The sequence below is a fragment of the Podarcis raffonei genome, chromosome 4, assembly GCF_027172205.1.
Source record: "Podarcis raffonei isolate rPodRaf1 chromosome 4, rPodRaf1.pri, whole genome shotgun sequence".
Lineage (NCBI taxonomy): Eukaryota > Metazoa > Chordata > Lepidosauria > Squamata > Lacertidae > Podarcis > Podarcis raffonei.
In genome coordinates, this window is record NC_070605.1 from 68,289,910 (window position 1) to 68,315,978 (window position 26,069).

At 41.1% G+C, this 26,069-nt stretch overlaps 1 protein-coding gene across 2 annotated transcripts in view; it reads right to left on the reverse strand.

Annotated features, from left to right (window-relative positions):
- The window catches only part of EGFL6 (EGF like domain multiple 6), a 40,625-nt gene that overhangs the window by 4,573 nt on the left and 9,983 nt on the right, over positions 1 to 26,069 (reverse strand). For both annotated transcript variants that reach the window (XM_053387228.1, XM_053387227.1), the window contains 7 exons: positions 21,428 to 21,520; positions 16,114 to 16,233; positions 13,957 to 14,076; positions 11,752 to 11,886; positions 10,366 to 10,488; positions 6,699 to 7,043; positions 537 to 608 (listed from right to left, as the gene is read on the reverse strand). In XM_053387228.1, the coding sequence (XP_053243203.1) occupies positions 537 to 608; positions 6,699 to 7,043; positions 10,366 to 10,488; positions 11,752 to 11,886; positions 13,957 to 14,076; positions 16,114 to 16,233; positions 21,428 to 21,520 (1,008 nt within the window). The remainder of the gene's footprint in view (positions 1 to 536; positions 609 to 6,698; positions 7,044 to 10,365; positions 10,489 to 11,751; positions 11,887 to 13,956; positions 14,077 to 16,113; positions 16,234 to 21,427; positions 21,521 to 26,069) is intronic.

Below are 26,069 nucleotides of genomic sequence, written 5' to 3' on the forward strand. Positions count from 1 at the left end.
AGGTGATGCTGCCTAGATAAGCTCTGGATAAGAATCTTGGTGTATCAGTGTACCTCATCTCATATTTCAGTAATATTTTTTGATAAACTGCAGTCAGGCTGAAACCAGCACAGTCAGAATCAATTAAGTTACATGGGATATGGTACACATGAGAAATTGGAACCACACACACAAGTAGAAGGCTGTCCAGAGGAAGATTTATGGGAGGTAACAGATACTATGAGTTTGACTGATGGAGGGACAGGCTTGAATGCAGGCCTGTAAAAATATGAATGTTATAAACAGACCCATAGAAGATCTTAAAGTACTTAACTAATCTAAGGCTGCAATTCTGAAGCCACTTACTCGAGCCCAACTGAATTCAATAGGACTTACTTCTGAGTAGACATAGTTAGGATTGCAGTGTTGGATTCTGTCTGTCAAAAAAGGCTGTTTATTATCATTTTTAATGTCCTAAAGTTCACCCAATGAAGGATCCCATGAAAAGACACCGCCACTAGATGAAAACAAAGGTAATCCTATTTAAATCTGCCCACCTTCCAGCTCTGCTCTTTGTACTGGAAGTTTCCTTTGTGCTGGGAGAGGCCCAAACGCAGCAGCTTCTTTAGCTGAATGATTGAAACATATATTGTTAGTTCCAAAAAAACAACCAGTTAATACAAATATGAATTAACTGAAATATTTGTACATCACACACCACCAAGCTTTCACAATGTAACAAATTATATGGCACATATACTTACCAGTTGTGTTTACATGACAATTTTTTTAAAAAAATTGTGTCCGAAACTAACACATGGCTAAGCTATCTCCAGATAATATCCCTTATTAGATGAAATGCTACAGACCTGAAGGAGCTCAAATTCAAGTGCATCACCAAAACATGTTCATTCTTTTATGCAATTATCAGGTTTTTGTGCTGCAATATTTGAGCTACTGATTGGAACATGCATTTTGTGGGACAAGGCAAAATACTGTGTGTTGGCAAAGCAATATTTGTAAGGAGTTATAACTCAAAAGGTATTTCCAATACAGGACCCAGGACAACCTTACACTTACTCCTAAAAGCTCAGAGTAGCTTGTGATCCCCTAGGTAATCTCATCCAGGAATTGGGGGGGGGGCTATACCCAGTTAGCTTTAGCAGTAGAACTGCAGTATGTGCCAGAAGACCACACTCTGAGTTATCACCTCCACGTACATGGATGTGACAAATGGATGGAAGTTTGGTTCAGGAACGAAAACTAACCCAGGGCCTGGTTCGGTAACAAGCCATTCCCATATAAAGATGTGTTAAGGTTCATGGAGATTATTTGGTACATAAGGCTCTTCTTTAGCACTTTGCAAAACTGAAAACAGACAGGTCTATTTGGGAGCTATATATGAAACCTTTGACAGATGTTACTTGAAAAGACAAGTACACATGTAGAAAGACATAAGACCCTCAAGGCAGTTAAATATGCTCAACAGAACGTAGGAAAGATGATCCAGGAAATACTGTATAGACTATAATGTATTGCCAAAAGCTTCTCTTGTCTAGTACCATTGCAAGATTCACGTTACTAAGACCATGGTTTAAATCACCTAGACTTCTGTTACTTGAATTAGAAGGAAGTATATCAAATGTGTAAGCCTCTAAAAAAGTGTTTATTTCATATATCTGTATGAGGTAAGGGAAAAAGCTATGATTAAAATGAAAAGCGACTTCTCTCTTCCAACTCTATGATTCTCTTCCAACTCTATGATTCTATGATTCTATGACTTAACTATGAGATACTAAGTTCACTGCACATGGTGGGGATGGGGGAGAGATAACTGAAACACCACCAGTCAGAATTAATGATTCCTTCTGAATTACAGAATGCTTTTAAGTGAAGGAAAAATTGCTTGTTGACGATATTTTATACCTCAATTTGCTGGCACGCCCAGCTGTAGTTTCTGAACAACTGTAGAATAATCTTGATTGTGGATATAGGTACAACGGCAACCCTGAATGTAGACTTGGTTCAGACATAATGCCAAACCATAGTTTTTCTTTTTTCTTTTCTTTTTTGCATGAGCAGGTTTGAGCCTGGGGGTTTGCATGCTTCTTTTTCTCCTCCTCCTCATTAACAGCAATTTTCTTATTTCTGGATTCTCAGCAAAGCATAGCTTGCTTTTTCATCTGAATTGGACAAACTATGGTTTGGTCAAAACTTAAGACTGCTTGCAAGCCAGGATCACCAACCACAGTTTGTGGTTCTAGAGTACAGACAAACTATGGCTTGAAGAAGGCATAGCTTGTTGGGTTCAAATGTAATGCAAACCATGCCTCGAATCCAAAAATAAATAAAGAAACTGCAGCACTCAAGGTGAATATGGAGAAGGTATGATACCAAAGTTTGTTGTATTCATAACACAAAACCACAGTTTGGTGTCCCATCTAAAGCATAACAGTTAGGTTGCTTAAATCCTATTGATGTTGCTGGGATTCAAGACTTGTTTATGCAGCATTTCAGCCAAAATGTTCCTTAGAAACTATGGATATAATCCAGAGAACAGCACAACTTGGCATGTTTGGATTAATTATTCTCAAATAGCAAACATTCCCTCCTCCTCTCTGCAACATCTCCCCACAAGCTGTTTTTTGATGCTCAGTTTGAAACTCAAAGATATGACATGGGAGGGGGGCACTATTGAAGGCAAAAGAAAATATATATCAGTGAGCATATCTGAGCCCTTGCTTGTGCCAAAAATTGCTGCCTTAAGCCTGGGGGCCTGTGAGTATCAAGGCCTAGTGGCAGTGCTAATGAAGGATTTGCATGTAGGACATATCTGAAGGTGAAGCCAGAAATTACTCCTGAAACAGTAAAGTTCAGATCAACTGTGTCAGTGACCCCAGTAGTTGTTATTAATCACCACGGATGGTGATTTGTGTTCCATTCAAGTGCTTCCTGCTGCCTGATTTTTGTACATTCTTGGCATCAACTAAAGAGGAGGTCATTTTGGCCAAACATCTGAGGAACCACGAGATTGGGATGACAAACACAGCACAGAATAAATCTTTAGGGCACCATCTGGAAGAGCTTTGGTCAAATTACTTTGTAACACTCTCTGGCACTTCAGCAGGTAAATAAATATAAATTAGACACTTCAATGGAATATGATATAAGAACGATAAAGCAGTATTTTAGCATACAATAACCAGAGCAGTGAGTCATTACAGAACACCCCACCCCCCGCCCAGATCTCACCCACACCATTAAAAATGCATTTGATCAAACCTCATGCATCCACTACAACTGTACAAAGCTGGTTTTTGGTGCAAGTTTTACTTACGGAAATACCTTAATTCAGTGATAATGGGAGCCTACTATGCTCTAGCCTACTATGTTCTGTATTAGTCGTTGTTTTTTTTAAAGAGAGAGACATAGGACTGAACACTTTATGGTAAGAAAGCTGTCCCAGACGACAGATTGGAGTTGCAATAAATGTACGAATTCTGCAAGGAGCATTCATTCATTCAAAAGGTTAATTTGAGTCATGTAAGGAAGAAATCTTATAATGTGTCTTCACTTGTCATAGCAGAGCTCCATTTTCTTTGCTGGGCCTAAATTTAAAATACAGTGGTACCTCGGGTTAAGTACTTAATTCATTCCGGACATCCGTTCTTAACCTGAAACTCTTCTTAACCTGAAGCACCACTTTAGCTAATGGGGCCTCCTGCTCCTGCCATGCTGCCAGAGCACAATTTCTGTTCTCATCTTGAAGCAAAGTTCTTAACCTGAGGTAATATTTCTGGGTTAGCGGAGTCTGTAACCTGAAGCGTATGTAACCTGAAGTGTATGTAACCTGAAGTGTATGTAACCCGAGGTACCACTGTACTGGGTGGGAGGAAACCTTCTTTCTTTCTTTCTTTCTTTCTTTCTTTCTTTCTTTCTTTTCAGCTGGGATAATTGGCTCTGAGATCATTTTAGGCAGCTTCCTTGTGGCAACCATGTGTTTCAGTTCTTAGCTTTGAGTTGTGCGGCGCCAACTCAAGTACCTGCCACATGTTTCTGGCAGCTGCTAGTAGTGTTATGGACACACAATGCCTGTTTTCAGGCATAACACTAAACTATGGTTTAGCATTATGAGAATAAGCCTTGGTTTTGCCTCCCATTCCCTCCCCTGGTGCGTTTTTTCATCCCTAAACAATCCAGATTCTCAAACCAGGGTTGAAGCAGCTTTCTACAAACTATAGTTAAAATGAACCACAAGGTGTGGTTAATCTAAAACAAAAGTAAAAACTTCCAAAATTCTCCTCACAGCTTCACCAAAATTCAGCTCCTTCTTATGTCACAAAACCATGAGGAGACTAGCCTGGTTCAGATGTGACTCTAAACTATGGCTTAACATTAGGTGCTCAAGCTTTGGATTCACAAGTATCCTTCACCTTTATCTTTTGGTGCAGTCATGACTCATCTAATCTAATCAGAGTTTGGGGGACTCTGGCTGATTTTTACTGAGCAGGCCAGGATCATATGCCAATTTAGACAAGCCTTCTTCAACCTGATGTCTTCCAGATTTTTTGGATTACAGCTCCCATCAGCTTCAGCCAGAATAGCCTGGCCAACAGGAGCTGAACAGTATTCTAAAACATCTAGCAGTGTTTTCCAAACTTGGGTCTCCAGCTGTTTTTGGACTACAGTTCCCATCATCCCAGACCACTACCCTGTTAGTTCAGGATGATGGGAGTTGTAGTCCAAAAATAGTTGGAGACCCAAGTTTAAGAAACACTGATCTAGAGGGTATCAGGTTGTGGAAAGCTAGTTTAAACTAAGCAGGTTTCCCACATTTGAATACAAGGGACTGTCAGTTACTTTAAAAGTGGAAGAGAAGGCTTCTGATCTTCTCTTCATGGCCATACCAGAGGAGGACGAAGATGAGGAGCAGAAGCATATGAACCTGATGCTTTTGCATGTACTGCAAACCATAGCATTATCCAAAAGGGCCACTCTATGACATGCTGTTGGAGGAGAACCGAGCAAAAATAAATGTTCTTGATCCCCCTTCCCTGCTTGGTATATGTCAACAAAGAAACATATTGCAATCGCTGAGAAATCATTAAATATCTTATTGTCTGCCTAGTTTTGATAAATGAGGATCATAAGTCCCCCTGAGTTTATCCTGGTCCAATCAACATGCAAAGTCAATCAACAAATATTTGAAAACAGCGAAGGCATGTATTGTAAACTGTTTCCTTATTTGTTTAAGCTAACTATGCTCTAAAGCACCAACACTAAAAGGATTTTAAAGGCCGCGATTCAAACAATCTCATTTATCAGATTGTGTTTTGTTATAGTGATGTGGGCATTTGGATGTTTTCAAGCAAAAGAAATATAATTAGTATAGACAGAAAGCAAAACAGTTTGTGCATCACAAAAACGAAACAGCTGATTCTATGCCAAACAAGGTTCACTTAAAAAACACCACCACACACATATGAATAAAATGGCAACTTGAAATCCTGAGGATTTAAGTGAAATAAGGGTGGGTTTGCATGACAGATTGTCATGGCCACTGATTTAGTGCTTTCCAACTAAACTAGAAGCAAAGGAAGTGTTTTGAGAAAAGATACACACATCTTTCTTTCAAGGACAGCCCCAAGTTTACACGTGGAAGCCAACTATGTAGTTTGCATAGCCAATTCAGGTCTTGCAAACCTGGTTTCTCTTCCTGATCTACTGCATGCATGAGTGGGGGTAGCAGGACAGACTGGTATCCATATATTTGCACTGAGGGCTTAGATGCACACTGCATGCATGCCTCATTCCGTTTGTAGAGGCTGTATAACCTCTGGTCTACAGTGCTGAGGAAGAAGAAGTGAGAGGAAGTTTGGAATGCTAGGTGCTGGTGTCTTGTAGGAGAGCCAGTGGAAGACTCTAGGATAGGACAGGAAAAAATATACCTGCATTTAATAGTTCCGTAAAGGTTGAAACATGGGCTTTAACAAAAGTCCTCAGTTATAGTGGGCAAGGGCAATCAGGCAAGATTCTTTTGATAAGGCTCCTCAAAGCTATCTTGGTTTAGTAGTGTGAAATAAACCAGATTTAAGTAACAAAACGTATACCAATTTAAAGAAACAGCACTATAGCACAGTAACCACATGAACATGTGCACTATATAATCTTGTAATAAATAAGCTATATAATATTGTAATAAACACATGAATGTATTTGTCAACTATAGCAACTATGGCTGAAATTCAACATAGCACTAAGTGGGGTATGTGGGGGGGGGGAATGAGATATGCTCACAACAATGGGACTTTTCCCTCATCTCCTCCCCTGCAAGCCCCATACCCTGTTCTAGGTTCCCCCCAATCCTCCAGAGAAGATTTAGGGGGCGCAGAGAGGCATATGAGGGCAGAGAGGTGGAGAGTCTCATTGTGTGAGTGGAATTCTGTGTCAGCACACAACAGCTCAGTTGAATGAGTTGGAATGGCTTTGTTTCACTCCTATATCCCACGGTTATCAGGGTTCTTGGTAAGTTAAGGGGTTAAATGGTGTAATTGCTATTAAATGGTAGCATTAAATGGTGGAGTAGAAATTGGGTTTTGTTGATAAAACAAGAAAAGAAAAAAAAACCCTCACCCCACCACAGAAGGTAATAAATGCTTCTCAAAATTCAACGTCATCTTAGACATTGGGGTGTGGGGGGAATTAAAGGTGAAACTTACAAAATACATCTCCTCGAAGTTTCTTCTCATGACCAGTTTGGTTTTCAAGGTCTTCCCTTTCTCCTCCTTTCTCAACTTCCTCTGCCTCTTCTATTTTCCCTTCTCTTCTGACATCTTCAGTACTTTCCCCCTGTTCGCCATAGGCACCTTCTGTGTGCACACCGTCTTCGTAGTCTAACGGCCTTACGTGAACTTTAGAAGCTGGGGTCACAGGCGGTTCTGGGATCACATTTTTTATGTCTCCATGCTTTTTCACGCTGTTTTTGTGCACAAGCAGCTTCTTGAGTTTCTCTTTGGCAACTCCAGAGATTCTGGGAATGTCTTTCACATAGTTTTCATGAATAACTGGGCAGGGGATGGGGTAGAGAACCAAGAAAACACAAAATATGCTTGACTTAGCTTACACTTTAAGGGTCTTAGGTTTCTGCAGAATATTAGTGCTTCTCAACATGATGAAACACCAGTTGGCAATGTTGAAAATGTATTTGAAGTACAATAAATTCAAAGCAATGTATATTATCTGTAAAGATGTCTCTATGTAGAGCCAAGGGTATACAGAGTAGAAGACCTGGGCAGCAGTGAATGTTTTCTTTGTCAATCCTATTAAAAAGGTAAGTGACTATTTCTTAGTTTTGTATCTGACCACCACTGGGCCGGAATAACTTGTCAGCAGCAAGTCAAACACAATTCATCGGCATGTATTGTGGTCAGCCAGGTGTCAAGCACCATAGAGCTCAAATCAGTCACAAAGGAAAATAACAAATTCTGCGGAGTATTCCCAGCAGTTGCTCTTCCCTATCAGGAACCTGCCAATTGTCACAAGAAAGCAAGGACCACAGTCCATGTGGATAAATGGGAATAGGTATGGATAGCTGCTTCCAATTATGTCTCCCAGAGGACAAAGTAAGCTTTGGGAACAATCCTCAGCTACTACGGGTGTATGGATCAGTCTTATTTCTGGTCCATATCATTTTTGCATTTGTCCACTCATTAGGTCCATTCTGTCGTGTTTCCACTGTAACCCGTGCAGTTTAAAAATCTGCAGGAAAACTGGCATTAAAAATAAACAAAACAAAACATGCATTTCTAAACACATTTTATGTTGATGCACGTACTTCTAGATACATTTTTATGTTTTTTGGGATAAGAACTGTTGCATGAAACCTGTTGGAAAGCAACGTTCCAATCTGCACATTAGTTAAAGAGGTGCAAATCAGGCCAGTACATATCAGAATTTACAAGCAGTGAATTCCTCAACCATCCCTACTAGCTACCTTTGCCTGTAATAGCATCCAGAAGGCAATCCACCAGTACAGATTTGATTCATTAAGAGGTTAAGATGAGAATTAGCTCTGAGTCTATATGGCTTTGGATAACATTCACACTGGCCTGAATCCCCAAGATCTTGCAATGAAGTTCTTTGTACTAGAATGACATCCAAGCTAGTGAGAAAAGCAATGCTTTGTGACTTAAACATCTATGTTGACAAAACAGGGAAAGACCATTAAATGAAGCTGAAAAGACAAATATATAGTTATTCCAGCGGCTGACAGATTTGACCTTATGTCATATTTTTAACTTTGTGTGTTTAGAGAAGAAGCCAGATAGTTTCTGCACAGCAAGACATGTCCTTTCCGCTCATGATTAATGTCTGTGACCCATCTGTTCAGGGAAAAATATGATTTCACCATAATTGTAATTCATGGGAATAAAATAGAAAAATGTGATATTTCACATAGGCTCATTTGGGTTTAAATAGTAGCAGTTGGGAAAGTTTGAGGGCACAAGGAGAAGGGGACAACAGAGGACGAGATGGTTGGACAGTGTTCTCGAAGCTACCAGTATGAGTTTGACCAAACTGCGGGAGGCACTGGAAGACAGGAGTGCCTGGCGTGCTCTGGTCCATGGGGTCACGAAGAGTCGGACACGACTAAATGACTAAACAACAAAAGTAGCAGTAGTATGGGGAGATAACCTGCTACAAACCTATATCATATTCCATATGTATTACTAAAGAGAGATAACATTGAGAATATTTGTCTAACATACTTGGTTAGATAATTTCTTCCCAATCAACCAGGACAGAAACAAAAGAAGGCTGTTCTGTTTCGTTGGCACATATTGTAACAGCATTCAGTCTTAACAAGTTAGAAACTGCAAAGTTAGAAACAGCATTGCAGTTTCAATCTTTCCTATGAACAATATTTCCTGGTTAGTTTTGCCCATATGCCTCCATTTCAGAGTTTTGTTAAAAGATGTACACTGTGAAATTTAACCGACATGGTTCACTGAAATCTTTATTCAGGGTACAGCAAGGAAAAATTGACTGGAAACCCCCAATTCCTTACAAATTTCCTCTCAGAAATAAGAAAGGCAAACCCCATGCGTTTTAATAAAGAGTCTGCTGAGGTTTTCAAGACAGAATGACTGCCCAGCAAACCAGAACATCTGCTTGCACTTCTTGCTTTGAAGTCTTTCTATAAGTAATGAAATATTCTTACTGCACAGCAAAGTTGTTCTGGCTTTGGGAAATCAAGGGGGCATGACAAGGGCATGACAGTTTGGGGGATTGGATGCACTCATCTAGGACATCCAATCCCTGCAGGTCCACTCATGTCAGATTCCTCAGCCAGATCCAGACAACACTGAAGATGCCACAGTTCATAGGCTGAAACCAATGTTCAATATGTTCACGGTCCTCACCCCACCCCCACAAAATCAGCTTTTTTTCACCTTGGGTTCTAGCAGGGTAAATCAGTTTGACACGGTAAAAATGTTTGTTCCTCAGGCAATCACGCAAGCCATGTCTAGACTGAACTATGGAAAGGTATGTCAAATGAGGTGGAAAGAGCTAATATTCACACTGTAATTGTAATCCCCCTTTAGGTGGGATTAAATTTCCACAGTGTGCATCGTTAAATCAGTGTTTAGTATACAGTATTCAATGAAACCAAAAGCACGACTTATGACACTGAGGAAATTATCCAGAAACATTTGTTTTGTGATAAATATGGGTCTCTACGCTGCACCAGACTGGAGAAAGCACAGCAACATGGGATAAAACCACCCCATCACCTTCCGCCCTGGCCAATGTGAGTGGCAGAACTCACACCTTCTTCCCTAGTGAGGAAGGGGACATTTTGTAGTTCACCTCAGGTGGTGAAATGTCTTGGGCTGGCCTGTACTAGGAAAGTTAACAAGAACTGAAGACACATTTCCATGGTGAAAGTGCAAGGCTTGTTCTTATTTCACAGTAAATACAAAAGAAAGAAATCCACTTATGGGTCATTCCCCCCTGATTTCCTAAAGCCAGAACAACAAAACAGAGCAACAAATATAAAATAAGTTGAACCTATGCAACCACATGAAGATTGTGGTCATGTTCACCTTCGCAGAGTATCAAGTATCTCTACCTCCTGCCCCAACCTCAAATTCCCCACTTTACCAGGATTTCTGGTTATTTGTTTATTAAATTTCTATACCGACTGTCAGAAAAGAAAAGAACATAAAAGAGAAATTTAATGATGCCCCTTGACTAGATTCCTGATAGCAGTCAGCAGTTCACAGGATCTTATAGAAAACAAAAAGACATAGTACATTCTGTCCCAACTTCCCATCATTTGAGAAAGGTGTTAGAATAAATCAATGACGCTTCTCTTGCACTTACCAGAGCATTCATATCCATTGCCTCTGTAGCCTGGTTTACATTTGCACTTGAAGGATCCCTGTGTATTGAGGCACTCTGCATGGAAGTTACACTTAGGTATAGTTGTAGTACATTCATTTATATCTAGAGGAATGGGGGGGGGGAGCAGGCAGGAGAAAACAAGTAATTGAAGACAGAGAGAAGTCAGAGATTTAAAACAAATTAAACATTATTTTCATCCTGAGAAAAGCTGCATCTGTTTAATTCCTGCCTGTCATACAAGCACGGGAACCGTATCAGAAGAAAATGTTGGCAAGCCTCTTTGTAAGTGCTATGGTTAAAGACTGCATTTGTCAATGAATATAAAGAAGGAGGGGATCTTAACAATAAATGAGTATTAATTCAAAAATTCTATTTGAACAAACTGCCCATTTATTGTCTTTCGCTGGTTTACATGCTTCTGGGGACTGGAGCTAGACCATTAACAGGGATAAGCATTTGGTTGAAAACTAGTAGGCAGGGGGCAGAGAATTCCTCAACAAACCTTTTTTTAAAAAAAATTACAAACTTTATTGATTTTTTTAAAAACAAAAATAATTACAAAGCATAAAGTGTTGTCTGCCAGGACAAATGCATGTACAGATGTTAAGTGTTGTATGCAGTCACCCACATGGCATCAAAACAGAATTGGAAACTATTTTTCATTAGAAATTAAGGTCACATCCACAGGGCAAACAAATGTTTAGATTCCATAAACTTAATCGTTCATTGATGTTAGTCTCTCCTTTGACATTCTAAGCTACGCTACAAAGAAATGCTCTATCATTCCTTCAGGTGGTGAGTATCACCAAGTTTGTAGCCAAAACAGGGCCAATGAGAAACAAGAGATATGAGGTTGGAGGAATTCCCAAGGTTTGCAGACGTACAACAATTTTAAAAAACCAAACCTAAGAAGCCAACACACCCCAAAGTGCCACGAGGGTGCACTTTACTGATTAGCCTCTCAATGTGGAGTGATAGTTGAAAAATAAAACTGGAATACTGGGTGCAGGATTCAGGGAATGGAATGTTCTGCTTGGTAGGAAAGAGTGGTGGAGACTCTGAAGGAGAGTGCTCTTTTCGGGAGAGAGGATACACTGTAATATTATGTTATAGGTTCCACTTATCAGTTTAGAAAGAGAATATATAAAGAGAGGTGTTTATTTTAATTTATTTGCCACTAGGTAGTAGAGACACAATAAAGTTCCAAAAGTGGTTTCCAGGGCATTAGTTTATACAAGCACAAGCAAAATTTATACTACAGTTCAAAAATACATCAAAATCAGCCAAGTTTATGAGAAAAGGAAAATATGTGCATATATGTGCATGTGTACACACACGAGAGGAAAACTAGAATCTAATTCTTACCTATACAGTCATATCGGCCACTCACATATTTCAGCTCGTATCCAATTTGACACTTGCAATAGTAACTTCCAAATGTGTTGACACATCTGCGGTTAAAAGAGCAAACAGCTTTCCCACTGGAGCACTCATTAATATCTAAGACATTAAAATGAAATCTGATAAGGTCAAGGAAAAGGTATCAGGATAAAGGTGGTTAAACAAACCCTTAACGGTCACATCTGTGAATAAAATGACTAATGCTGAAATGATATGTCCCATACTAGAGAGGTGCAGAATCCATCTCTGGAATCCAGCTTGACTTTTTATTATCCCAATTAAAGCCTACCAATTTCTGATGAAATCCACCTAGTCCTCCTGCATAGTTGCCATCCATAATATGTCCCCTGATGCTCCACCTGTATGCATGCCACTCTAAGCCATACATAGCTAGACACCAGTGTAAGCATGAGGATTTCAACAAATCCTCACCTGTCCGCAAGACCCATTTTTTGTTCCAAATTCTGTCTTAGATGGAAGTCAGCAACAACCCTAAATTATTGCCTAAGATCTCTGAACCTCTTTCTTAGGCTGTGTAAATAATGTTAGGTATTACCAGGCCAGTTGGTTAGGATTGATTTCTGGAAAGTCAATGAGTAGTTAAGACTCAGAGCTGACACATCACATACCAAGAAAAATACATGTCCACTGTTCTGATACCCAGCTTATGATCTGAAGGCACGCAATAGCATAGCAAATTTGTTGAAGCAAGTTTGGCCCATACCTGGGAACTCCACTGTATGCCTCCTTCAGTTCAATCAAAGAAGAAAGGTGGGATATACATATAATAAATATCCAACAGGTGCATGCCTATTTTATTAAAATTACAGGAGCTGAACTCTCAGCAAAATTCATTGATCTCACTGATTTATGCAGCAAATGTTCAAAGCTTTCTAGTCCCTAGTAAATTTAGGTTATGTATTAAATTCCTGTCCTATGCTTCATTCAAGTTTCTCAGAACAGAAGTGTTTGGGACTCTGACAAGTCCTTCCCCCTTCTATTTTACTGTCAACCCTCTTGCTTTCCAGGCTTGAAAGAACTACCCTCTTCTCCTTGTCTCAAGACAGAAACAGCTTGTATCAGTGCTTGAATGGGCACAAAAAAGTACAAAGGAATTTACACTCTGTTCACATGGACACCTGGCTAGAATTCCCGCCTTCTATAAATACATGCATTATGGATAAACGATTGCAATATACAACAGAAAGTTACAAACCTCAGATGTCTATAATTATTTTTAAAGTGCAGTCCTTAATTTGGAATCATCAACTCCCAACCAGATAGGATTATTTTTCTTGCTCCAAGTATAGTGAAGTATTTTATAAATAAAGAAAATGCAAACATAAACAACTAACATGAGTGCATGAGGAACTTGGCTGTTAGATTTCAACTGTGTTTCCTGATTTTATGCTGTGGACAAAAGCCTCAAATAAACATTAATTAAACGATGGGAGGATGACAGGGGCAGTAATAATCCCATTTATACAGACAAATTTGGGAGAAGAGGAGCAGTGTTTCCTTCTGTGGCATGTTTCTTGTTTAACAGCTGAGCCAAGAATCCATAAGGGTTCATTCTATAGTGCCTAAAAATACTCTCATGTCATGAAATCCATGACAAAAGTAGCAGGCTTTTGCAGAGCTATGCTTCCAGTTTGATGTGTTTAATGAATAGGCTGCTTGAAAGGTTATGAGTGACTGTAATCACAGCTAAGAGTTCATTTCCTGTGCTTGTCAAGATTCACCTAAGTTCTAAAAGATCCCTAGAGTCCATTGGGATGAGGAAGTATCCCCTTTCCAAAAGAATAAAACCTCCAAACCGTCACTCCTGGGGCTTCTCACATAGCCACAGTTGGAGAGTAGATATATTAGATGTCTAAAAACATGAAGAAAAACTTGTTTTTAGGGACTTTCAAAAACCCACCAAACTCTGCAGGCAGTTCCAGACCACCTGTTTATTCATCACGATTTGTTTGTGTGAAAGTCAGACGGTGCTGCCTCAAAGCTCACCTGCAGGAGTGGGGACAGATAAGGACCTGCCCCACCAAGCCAAAAAGTTTACTCGCTCTTGCTCTAAAAGTATAGCCATTCTATAGTGTTCAGCAAGCACAGGCCGGATTCTTGGAATGGTTGTGCTAATGACAGCAAGAGCATAAACAGATGCTGATGTACCTATGCATGTTTTTCCATTTGACGCTAACTGAAGTCCGCTCGATGGACACAAGCATCGCACGTCATCTTTCACTTCTTCACAGCCATATTGACAATTTACCATAGCGCAGCTCCTGGAATCTTGAAAAACATGTTACTTGACAAAGCCATAGGTAAAACTGCATAAGAGGATTTGTTTCATTAACAGATGATAATGATCTTAAAATCTCTTCCCTAAGAGCATTAATGCACCGGCATGCAAAAAAGAAGGAGGAACATGAGCACATACCTTAGCTATTTGGCTACTGCTATTCCCACTGCCAAATAGACACAAGCCTCTGATTTAAAAAGTGGTTTGTCTCTTTGGCAGTGGGAACCGCTGTGGCAAAACCATTGGCAGAGACAAACCTTCACACCATCCTAACGTTCACACTAGCCACCAATATGAGGGGTGGGTATGATTGCACTAAAAGGTTCCAGTTACGTATGTGCATCTTCCCTTTTTATATTACAGCCATTAAATAGGTTTATCTGAATATCATCTGCAAGGCTTCCGTGACAACTTAGCTGCCTGCTTTTTCCCCTTCTACTCTAAACTGTTCTGTAGCTCGGAAACCACACCTGACAACTCATAAGGAAGAATTGCTTCTGGGTATTTATATTTTGCTTTTCAACCTGCCAGCTGCAAGAAAAAGAGTTAGCCCTTATAAAAGGGCAACAAAACCACTAGAATCTTTCTCCTTTTTACTGCTAATACTTCCAAACTAGTAAATTGTACATTTTCATTTATTTATCTCTTTGGGCAGTTTCAACATTGCCTTCAGAGAAAATGATCTGGTTAGAAACTTGTCCTTTACCCCTTTCTGAATTAACACCACCCCGCCGGGAAAGCTCCCTTTCTCAAGGGGATTTGTAAGTGTGAAATGAAAATCTCTGCAACAGAAACCTTTGAAATTGTGTCCATAAATCCAAGTCCTCTTTTAAAAGCTCTACTCTGCTTTCAGATGTGGTTCCTTCTGATTTATCTACATGCAGTAAAAAAAATGGGCAGAGCTAAAAAAAAAAGAAATGCCCCACTACTGGTTCCTAAGGGGTGCAACAACAACAAAAAACACTAATTTGCTGAAGTTTAAAATGCTCCCCAAACTAAACGAGATTTATGTCTCTGTATAGTTTTAAGTGTAAACCAGGCTCAGCATATCCTTTAATGCTAATTGCACTGGAGCACTGAAAGATTCCTATGATATTGTTGCACAACACCCCAATCTCCTGGGGTTCCAGGCGCTTACCATGGTTTGTGTTCCCTTCTGAATGAGGCACAGTGGAGACCATGGTGTCTTTATGATGTATGGTTTATTTACACATATATACAATCTGAGCCTATGATTGAGGGGACCACAGCATGAACACCCCAAGAAGTTCTGCTTCTCCTATAGTCGCAGCCTTGGATTCCAGCCAGGGCCAGATTTAGGTTTGATGAGGCCCTAAGCTACTGAAGGTAATGGGGCCCTTTATATATCCAGCTGTCCTTTGTCAACAACAAATTGTCATTGTTTTTTGTGTAGAATATATGCTATATGGTAATTTATGGACCTACACAACACAAACCACTGTTGCTGTATGTAGGTTTTATTTTATTTCTTTTTTATTTTGGAAATGTGCATCCAGTTTTTTTCCTTTAATTTTTTTTTTGGGGGGGGGACCCAAGAGAGTGGGGCCCTAAGCTATAGCTTGTTTAGCTTATACGTAAATCCGGAACCGATTCCAGCAGAAATCAAGCATGTCTTCCGCCTGCTTCTTTGCTTCTAGCTCAACACCACTCTACTTTCTCCTCTCCACTCTGCCTTAGTCCCTCTAACTATCACCCAGTTAAGGGACGGGGCCCAGCCGGTAGGGGACCCACCCATTTGTCCTCTGGCCCCGAGCCACTTCCTTTTTTCCCCAAATGTCCCATTACGTCACCAGGAAGCTAGTCTGGCTTATACTTTAATATTTGCTGGATCCAAGGGTTAGAAGGGTCTTGGCTACGGTCTACTCCCCACCACCACCACCAACTTGTAACAGTATAAATTAAGCAGCTGCTTCATACTATGAGGCACAGGTTATTTCATGATTAGTTACAATATGGACATGACTCCCATCTCACGTGCTGCATCTTGTGTAATATCCATCACTTACTTGCGCATGTGCCGTCTGGCATGAGCATGTACCCATTGAGACAATAGCACTTGTAGCTGCCATGTGTGTTCATACATCTGTGCTCGCAAGGACGTGGCTTCAATCCGCATTCATTGATATCTGCAGAAATCATTGGGGGTGGGGGTGGGAATGAGTTTGTAGATCTTTGGAAGAAAACAAAATCGCTTACTGCAGTTGCTATTTTACGGCTTAAATTCCCATAGGGAGAAAATGTCTCCAGGATTTGAGCGAGCCAGATTCTTGAAAGAAAGAATTCAGCAGACCATCTGCTGGGCTGTGTGCTAAGAGCACTAGCAGGAAGTTCCCACCGCACCTGACAGAATCTGGGGAAGTGTCTCACACCAGGAGATAGATTGTACTGGGAAGGGAGGAAAGTAAACAGCTGCTACACTGTTGTGTATATGCTGAATGGCCACGTAGTCTTGTCTCCACAGCTCAGAGGTTCTCAGTTAGGTATGGTAAATATCTGTACAGTGGTACCCCGGGTTACATACGCTTCAGGTTACAGACTCCGCTAACCCAAAAATATTACCTCGGGCTAAGAACTTTACTTCAGGATGAGAACAGAAATCGCGCAGCAGCAGCGGGAGGCCCCATTAGCTAAAGTGGTGCTTCAGGTTAAAAACAGTTTCAGGTTAAAAACGGACCTCCGGAACGAATTAAGTACGTAACCAGAGGTACCACTGTAACTGAAAACAAGCAATGTAAATTTCTTTTACAAGTTAGTTCGTTTACCTGGCTGTGGCTGGATGATTTATTAAGCCATTGTAAATCAATGATTTAAAGCCAAGCTTGAAGCATCAATTTTATATCATTGATCTAAATCAACTTTTCTGTTTTGAAGTTCATATACTTCCTGAATAGGCAGGCATACTGCCTTGCTACTAGAACAATGAAAATGCTTATTGTCTGCTTTCCAGTGGCCTTTACTATTGATCTTAACCAGTCAGTTATATTTCCTCGTGGTTTTCTTTTATGTAGAAAAGCAGTCTTTAATTCAATCTGATGGACACATTGACAGGATTCAATTTTCAGAGACTAGAAATGTGGGTATGCTTTTATTTGTTTTCCTTTCATGCTTTTTTTAAAAACAGAGATAAAAAAATTAAAATGCTTTTAAAATCTGTAATGACAAACTGGCATGCAGAAATGCCAGCGTGCTAGTTTTAAATGCTTTGTTTTAACCATTTGGCAAATTTGGAGGTCGAGGTTCACTCCTAAGCAAATTTTCATAATCTGAAAATAAATCTTTGCAAAGCAGAAAAGTCTTAAATGAGGGGCTGGGGTAGATGGCATTCATGGTGCCACCACTACATTTGAAACAATGCCAGCTCATGCCAGCCAGGGTGGAATGTAGTGCAAAAGGCAGTTTTTTGCTTTGTGCCAGCTCCAGGTTGGTGTCACTGCAGAGCCTGAGAATTGAACCCATGGGACTTTGGATAGAAAGCCACCTTCCTCCTGCCGCTCTTTGTTTCAGGGCTTTATGCACCAAACTCCTGGCAGGAGAACTCCCAGGCCAAGTGTGAAGCCTCTGTTAAGACAGGCCCCAGCCGCATTCATCACACCTCTCTGCTAGCAGAGACTAGTGGAGAAGAATCAACATACCTTCCTAACCCACATCCTCTAAGCCCTCATTAAGTCGAGGAGCTGTTTTGACTTCCTACTTGGATGATGGAGGATATTTGCTAGTCCCTGTACTACCGCCCATAGCAGAATCCACATTCATGCTGAAAAAGTTTCCCCAAGACAGACAAAATAACTCAGCATTGTTTTACATGTATTGCTCTTGCAGTACATGCAGCCTCTGCAAAACCACCACACAGCTCTGGCAACTGATGGCACTTATGTGTAGCCTCTACATTAGAGTGGACAGACACTTCAGATAAGAGAACTTTTGAGTGTTATTTCCACTGTAGAAATTTCTGAGATGGCAAAAAAAAGCCTCTACATATTGACTGGAAGATTTAAATAGCTCTTACCCAAGGGAAACTGGAGAGGAAAGAAAAGCGCGAGGACAATTTGGCTGTGCACACACCAGGGTGTTAATGCACATGTGTGTAGCATGGATCCAATTTATCCATGCATACTTTGGCACACACACCCCAAACACTTTCCATTTAAATCTGTCTCAGTGTTTGCTGTCCATACTAGTGGGTGGTGTTTTATGGGATGTACGTATTCATGCTGAGTGTCATTGTCCTCTCCCCTCAGCTACTAATTCTATGGCCTCCAGAAGTTGTGGAAACCTGAGCTCCACTGGGGGTAAACACACAGGTATTTGTTTACCTGTGAGTGCACACCTTTTGTTTTAAAGAACTGTTTTGTCTGTGGAATAGGGATGCGGGTGGCGCTGTGGGTAAAAGCCTCAGCGCCTAGGGCTTGCCGATCGAAAGGTCAGCGGTTCGAATCCCCGCGGCGGGCTGCGCTCCCGTTGCTTGGTCCCAGCGCCTGCCAACCTAGCAGTTCGAAAGCACCCCCAGGTGCAAGTAGATAAATAGGGACCGCTTGCTGGCGGGAAGGTAAACAGCGTTTCTGTGTGCTGCGCTGGCTCGCCAGAGCAGCTTCGTCATGCTGGCCACGTGACCCGGAAGTGTCTCCAGACAGCGCTGGCCCCCGGCCTCTTAAGTGAGATGGGCGCACAACCCCAGAGTCTGTCAAGGCTGGCCCGTACGGGCAGGGGTACCTTTACCTTTGTCTGTGGAATAACATAGTAATAAAGTTTCGCCAGAGCCAATGTTTCACAGTGGGCAAAACAGCAGCAGCATCTTTTTCCAAATTACACACTCACGCAAAATAGCAGTTTCAAAAATAAATATATATTTGTGTGTCCCACCCAGCACCACCAGGTAGTGTGTCTTGCTAGGGGAAGAATGGCTGGCAGGCAAAGACAAAAAGTGCCTCCATTTTCCATAGCCTTGTTCCCTCCCAACACAGAAAGCTGTGGTGTGGATCAGAAGAAGAACATGAGCTGCACATTTCACACACAAATACAAAACGGACAAGGCAGGACAGGGAGAGCGATTTGGGAGAAAGGGATTTGCAGACAGTATTTCTGTTCCCCTTCCCCATCTGCTGTACCTGCGCGAGCCAATTTTATTTTTAATACAGCTGCTTTGCAGAAGAGCAGTTCAACAGAAAACAGCTGTTTAAACTTTTTTCCTCCTTCCCACTGCCAAGGAACCTTCAGCAACAACCAATAGTAATAGGCATGTGGCATCCTTTCCTTTGTGCTGATGGAGACAAAATGGATAGATAGAGCTCAAGCGATGAGCAAGTGGAAACAAAGGGTTAGGGTTAAAGGTAAAGGGTTAGGGTTAAAGGAACCCCTGACCATTAGGTCCAGTCATGACCGACTGGGGTTGCGACGCTCATCTCGCCTTATTGGCCGAGGGAGCCGGCGTACAGCTTCCGGGTCATGTGGCCAGCATGACTAAGCAGCTTCTGGCAAACCAGAGCAGCGAATGGAAATGCTGTTTACCTTCCCGCTGGAGCAGTACCTATTTATCTACTTGCACTTTGACGTGCTTTCGAACTGCTAGGTTGGCAGGAGCAGGGACCAAGCAACGGGAGCTCACCCCGTCGCGGGTTAGGGTTAGCACCCAGCAAAACATCACCACGTATGTTGAAAAGTCACACCCATACAATTCACTTCTGTGTACCCACACTCAGGGAACCTGAGATTTTACATTAGAACTCCCACCCACTCCCATCCCCAGCTTATGCACGGATCAGAAACATCTGAATTAATTGACTGGAAATGTTAAGCTGTGGACAAAGATGAGGACAAAGAAAAAACATGCACCTATGGGATGCCCTGAATCCAGTTTAAACTGCCGTGTGCGCACAAATGCATTGCCTAGTGTAAAAATCCATTGCAGGTAATGGGAGGCACATATAGCAGACATTGAGCTCGTTCATGTTCGCTCCACATTTCTAGGTATAGGTCCTGAATTGCCGTTTGCTCCAATTCAGCAGTCTAGCCAAGGTTAGTCACATGCTCATATTTCTCTCATCAAAATAAATGAAACTTAGAAGCCAAACTTTATGATATATTCAAGACCTATGATCAGACCTCTTGACATCCTTTCCTTTGATGAAAAGGAGATGAAGAAGATTGGAGCCATGGCACTGGGGGCATCTGGGCATTCATGTGTCATTTCCTTCACTTTAACTGGTGCACAGAGCAGGGGACACACAGAGATATACATATTACAGTGGTACCTCGGGTTAAGTACTTAATTCGTTCTGGAGGTCCTTTCTTAACCTGAAACTGTTCTTAACCTGAAGCACCACTTTAGTTAATGGGGCCTCCTGCTGCTGCCGCTGCGACGCCACTGCACGATTTCTGTTCTCATCCTGAAGCACAGTTCTTAACCTGAGGTACTATTTCTGGGTTAGCGGAGTCTGTAACCTGAAGCGTCTGTAACCTGAAGCGTATGTAACCCGAGGTACCACTGTATAAATTTCTCCCCCTACTTCACTTTGAATACCAGCTTCAGTCAAGGGGTGACTTTAATCATGGAAACAGTGCAAAAGGCAAGTACAAAAGGCAGGCGCAGAGGATGACCATTTTCCCACAGCTGCTGTACTGATCCAAAAGTCACACTTCCTCCAGCAGCTGCTTTTAAGCACAGGGAAAAAAGACAAGGGGAGATTGGGCTCTTCTGCCTATGCTGTCACTTCTTTGCCTCCTGCCCAATAGTAAAACATGTAAATTTCATCAGGAAAAAACTAGCATACACCCTTCATGGGACACTGCAGTCATGCAGCTCCTGTAAAGCCAGAGTTCTTCTGAGCAGGCCTTCCGTTCCAGTCCAGCTTTAATGACATCAGACTCTGCTCCCTTATTCATGCGGCCTTGCAAGCCAGAGCGCAGCTTCTCCTAGCCCACGGAGAATGCATAGCTCAATACAGTAGTGGGATGCCAGAAGTAGTGTTAGGTTGAGTTGATTCCAAGATTCCTTAGCCTATAAGTTGTATTTCGTACACTTAGAAAGAGGCACCAGATGTTCTTATAAGAACACAATGTGCCTATTGTAGTTGCAGGAACCCAAATCACTGCAACTTCATACTCAAATTAAAGGTGTGTGTGTGTGTGTGTGTGTGTGTGTGTGTGTGTGTGTGTGTTGGGATGGGAGGAGGTCTTTGATCTAAATATAACAGAAATAACCCTTTGACCTTTCAAAGGGTCTCCCCGAAATGCAGGGATGCACATCTCCTGAAGAATGTGCATGCTGCTGCTGGAGAATAAAGGATGCAACAGCTTACAAGAAAAATGATAAATTGTACATACCTTGGCTGCAGGTTTTGCCTGTGAATCCAGGAAAGCATTTACATTTGTTTGGCATCATACATTCACCATATTTGCACCCGTGTTCACAAGTAGCTGTAGAAGGAGGAGAAGAGAAATAGGAAGTGAAAACGCAGAATAAAAATAGCCCAACAGGTATATTCTTCAGTATTATCGTTTTGGAAAACAGTGATAATAAGAAAAGGATTTAAGAACCAAAAGAGTTTGGATTTGGATTTGATATCCTGCTTTATCACTACCTGAAGGAGTCTCAAAGTGGCTCACATTCTCCTTTCCCTTCCTCCCCTACAACAAACACTCTGTGAGGTGAGTGGGGCTGAGAGACTTCAGAGAAGTGTGACTGGCCCAAGGTCACCCAGCAGCTGCATGTGGAGGAGCAGAGACACGAACCTGGTTCACCAGATTACGAGCCTACCGCTCTTAACCACTACACCATACTGGCTCTCCAAAAAGCAGAGTTTGTCTAATTCCTTGGTCTGAAAAATGTCCACATGTATTTAGAATCTGGGTAAGTTTTTTAAAAACAAAAAAACCCCAAATGTACTCTGTACTTTAGAAAATCAAACCAACAGAAACTCACCCCAAGAACACTTGTAATTGTGTTAGATATGATTTGTTCTTTGTAATATACCATTGTCTTTCCCCTACTTCTTTTCTTTCCTGTTTACTATGGAATTTAATAAATGTTCTCCAGAAAATGTTTATTTCAACGTAATGTTGCTGATTTGATTTTGTTTCCAATCATTGCCAGATTTGCTTCAGGTTACTGTAGATCCAAATTCTTTCTGGAGTGACTTAATTTCCCCTGGAAATTATAGTGAGAGCTCAGGAGGAATAAAGAGGCTCACATTTGGACCTGAACACTTTTCCATATCAGAATCTAATATACCACCCAAGCATCACAATGCCTGCTTGCCAAAAATCCTACTTTCTGAGAGTTTACAGCTATCTCTCTGCACAACTGAAGTCTTTTTTACTTTTATTAGATTTTCTTCCTATAGGGTATGACTGGGTATGACTAACAGCAAAGTTAATGATGGCTTCCAATATCCCCCCCCCCCCGCCAAAAAAAAATCCATGCCAATCTGAAATTCAATTAATCTGGTGCTTCAGCAGTGGTCTAGTGAAGTATTAGGCATTACATATACAATACACATTCAGATCAACTGGTGACCAGTATTTGTATGTTTTTTATTACTAAACTCATTCATTGCACATTGCCAAAAAAGTGGAATTTCATCACCAGAAAAGGGAGGGCACAGATATTTGCATATAACCTGCATGTGCTAATGTATATTTATGTCTGTAAATGTATACATAATTACTGTAATTTTAGTAGCAGCTACTCCAGCAGGCTGCTTCGATGGGAGAGGCAAGAAGCAGGGCTCATTCCATCAGCTCTGCTGAAAGACTCCATCAACGGCCTCCTTTCCCTGAACTGTGGACTGTTGCTATGCCAAGCACTACTGTTTTGAATTTAATGATTGGCACCTGAGTTTGTTTCCCTCCCCCTTCCCACCCACACCCCTTTTCACTGGGTGTTGTATCTTTTAGACTGTTAAGCTTATAGGCAGAGACTATCTTGTTTTAACTCAGGGAACTTTAGCTGTTTTTGGACTGCAACTCCCATCATCTCTAGCTAGCAGGACCAGTGGTCAGGGATGATAGGAACTGTAGTTCAAAAATAGCTGGAGTCCCCAAGTTTGGGAAACCCTGTTTAACTGATTGTATGTAAGCTGCTCTGGTACACATGCTTTAAATAAATAATTTACTTGAAACAGAAATACATCTCACTGTAAGCACAGAAACCTGGGATCAGGTGACCTTTTCAGACCGCCACCTAGGTGATGTTATAATGGGTTAGACAGTCCTTCAAATAAAGGGTGGCTTCTAACTGAGGACTGTCCTTCTATGCAAATACTTCCATGTGGACTTCTGACTGGCAGCTTCACACTCCTCCTAAGCTGACTGCATGAGGGAGGGGCCACCTGGCTTTTGAGCGAATCCCAAAATATGAAGTAGAGGTGGGATGATGAACTGGCTCTGAACTGCTAGAAATTCATGCAGCTAATCCATCCACAAAAAGAGTAGGGACAGGCACGTTTGAAGCACTTGCCTCAACTCTTTCAATGTCCAGCTCCCCACGCTGCAAAAAACTCCAGTCCCATGCTGCAGTTTCTCCCATAACACGCTTACATGCCCAGTGACACTTCTGCAGTCAAGGTTAAGTAAAATACGAACCATATTTCTATATCTCCTACCCATATATTTAAATCTATAAGGCTTTTGGTCACAGAGTTTAGGTTTCCACTCCACAGAATAAGAGTCTTCTACATGTGGAATTTAGTTTGTTTTTTAGCTGAATCGTAGAAGTCCTTGGCCACTGTTCAGAAGTTTCCAAACTTGACTGAATTTCAGAGTCTCCCAAAATGTTAATCTAAAATCTATTAGAAATCAATATCTGGCAATTTAAACCATCATCTGTTCCAAATGGTTTAATGAAAAAGGTGTTTATTATAAAAATCCTGACCAAAAGTAGTCTAATGAAAGGTACAGTGTAATAAAGAAAAAACAATAGTCGTAGCTTGGTTCTCAAATGTAATTCATTTTGGAAGTCCATTCGACTTCTGAAAACGTTCAAAAACCAAGGTGGCTGCCTGAGCTTCCTGCACTCAATCGGAAGCTGCGGAAGCTGAGTCGAATGTTCGTGTTCCAAAGAAGGTTCGAAAACCGGAACACTTACTTCCGGGTTTTTGGCGTTCGGGAGCCAAAAGGTACAAGTACCAAGGCGTTTGAGAACCAAGGTACATAAGTTAAGATGCACATAACGTCTGCATCTTAATTTATATATTCACCATATATCATGCAGGACTCAAACCAGATATCTGCCAAGAGAAGAATGTAAAGCTCTTGAAAAATGGATAGTAGTCAGTGATATTCTATTGGTTTTAGGTGGGAAGCTCTCCTTGCTTGTTTAAAAAGAACTTCACATTATTATCCATTCTTAGCACACCATATACTCAAGCAGCTGAACTGGGGTTATACAAACAATACAAAAATTATTAATAAAGGACTTCTCTATTCAACAGATGGCAATGCTTTTAACTGGAGCTATTATCTGCAACATGCATTAATAAAGGTTCAAGGAGAAAAAGCTCTTTTGGCAACTATTTTGATTGGACAACAGTCTGGTGAGCATATCAATTATGATGTGAACTTTTGTTCATCTGCCCCATATATTCAAAGCTAAGCTCATCAGGACAGCAGATGCAGCGTCTACGAAAGAGGCGACTCCAAGAGTCAACATTTTATTAGTTCATTCAGCTTTGCCAGACTCCAGCTGGAGAAAGATTTCAACCTCTCCCTTGTGTTTTTACTATTTTTCATTAAAATCTTAGAAGTCATTAAATAACCATAGGTTCTTCGTTGAAGTAATTCTCCAGAGGGCTGAAAACAACACAGATAATCCTCAGGAGCATTTGCATTAGGATGCTAGACAGTTAAAAATCTAGCAAATACTCCATTTAACATAAATACCTGAGGACAACATATGCCACTTAATCAAAAGCACCTGGCTATAAATACCTCTGCATGGCTTGCTTAGAGGTTGCATTTTCCCTGTGGTATTTTAATTTCTAACACTACAGCTTTGGGGTAAAAACTGAGCATGGAAAACCCATAGGGATCTTCTTAAAATAATAATAATAAAGAAGGGTAATGGGTGGAGCTCATGGGTAGAGCCCATAAAAGGTTCTTTTAAAATTTATTCTAAGGTATACAACTACTGCATATGTTCACAGGAATCCTAGCACCAAGCAATACTATGCACATATCATACCAGGGCTCCACATATCCCAATGCAATCCAGACTGCAACAGTACCAGAATTGGAAAATAACCTATATGTATCAAGAAAGTAAGCCAGACCAAAGAATACAGGTCAAAGCTCACATATTCACCACACAGCTGAGCATGATGGGGAAAACACAAGGAAATAAGCCTGCAGGCAACACAGTTTCTTTCTTTCATCAAGCACAGAGAAGATGGTGAGGTCCTTCTTCATGAGCCTCCTCCATGTGAGGCGGCAACATGAGAAAAGGCCTTTTCTGTGGTGGCATCTCACTTGTGGAACGTTCTCTCCTGGCGCCTTTGCTACAGATCTTTAGGCACTAAGCAAAAACATTCCTCTTCTCCCAGGCCTCAGCTAATTATACAATCTTTGGCCTATTAAACTGGGGGGAGGGTGTTTTAGTTGTTTCTATGTTATCTATTTTGGTGTTTTAATAATGTAAACTGGCCTGTGGTCATTGGATGAAAGGCAATACAGTGGTACCTCGGTTTCTGAACTTCGTTCTTAAACCAAATCCATTCTTAAACCGAGGCGCACTTTCCCTAATTAGGCCTCCCGCTGCCAGTGGCCTTCCACCGTTCAGCTTCTGTTCTTAGACCAAGCTAAAGTTCGCAAACAGGAACACTACTTCTGGTTTTGCGGAGTTCGTAAACCGAATAGTTCATAAACAGGACTGATCGTAAACCAAGGTACCACTGTATTGAAATTTAATTTAAGAAGATAATAATAATACTGGATCTGACCTGAGATGAGCATTTCTGGCTCCACCTTCCTG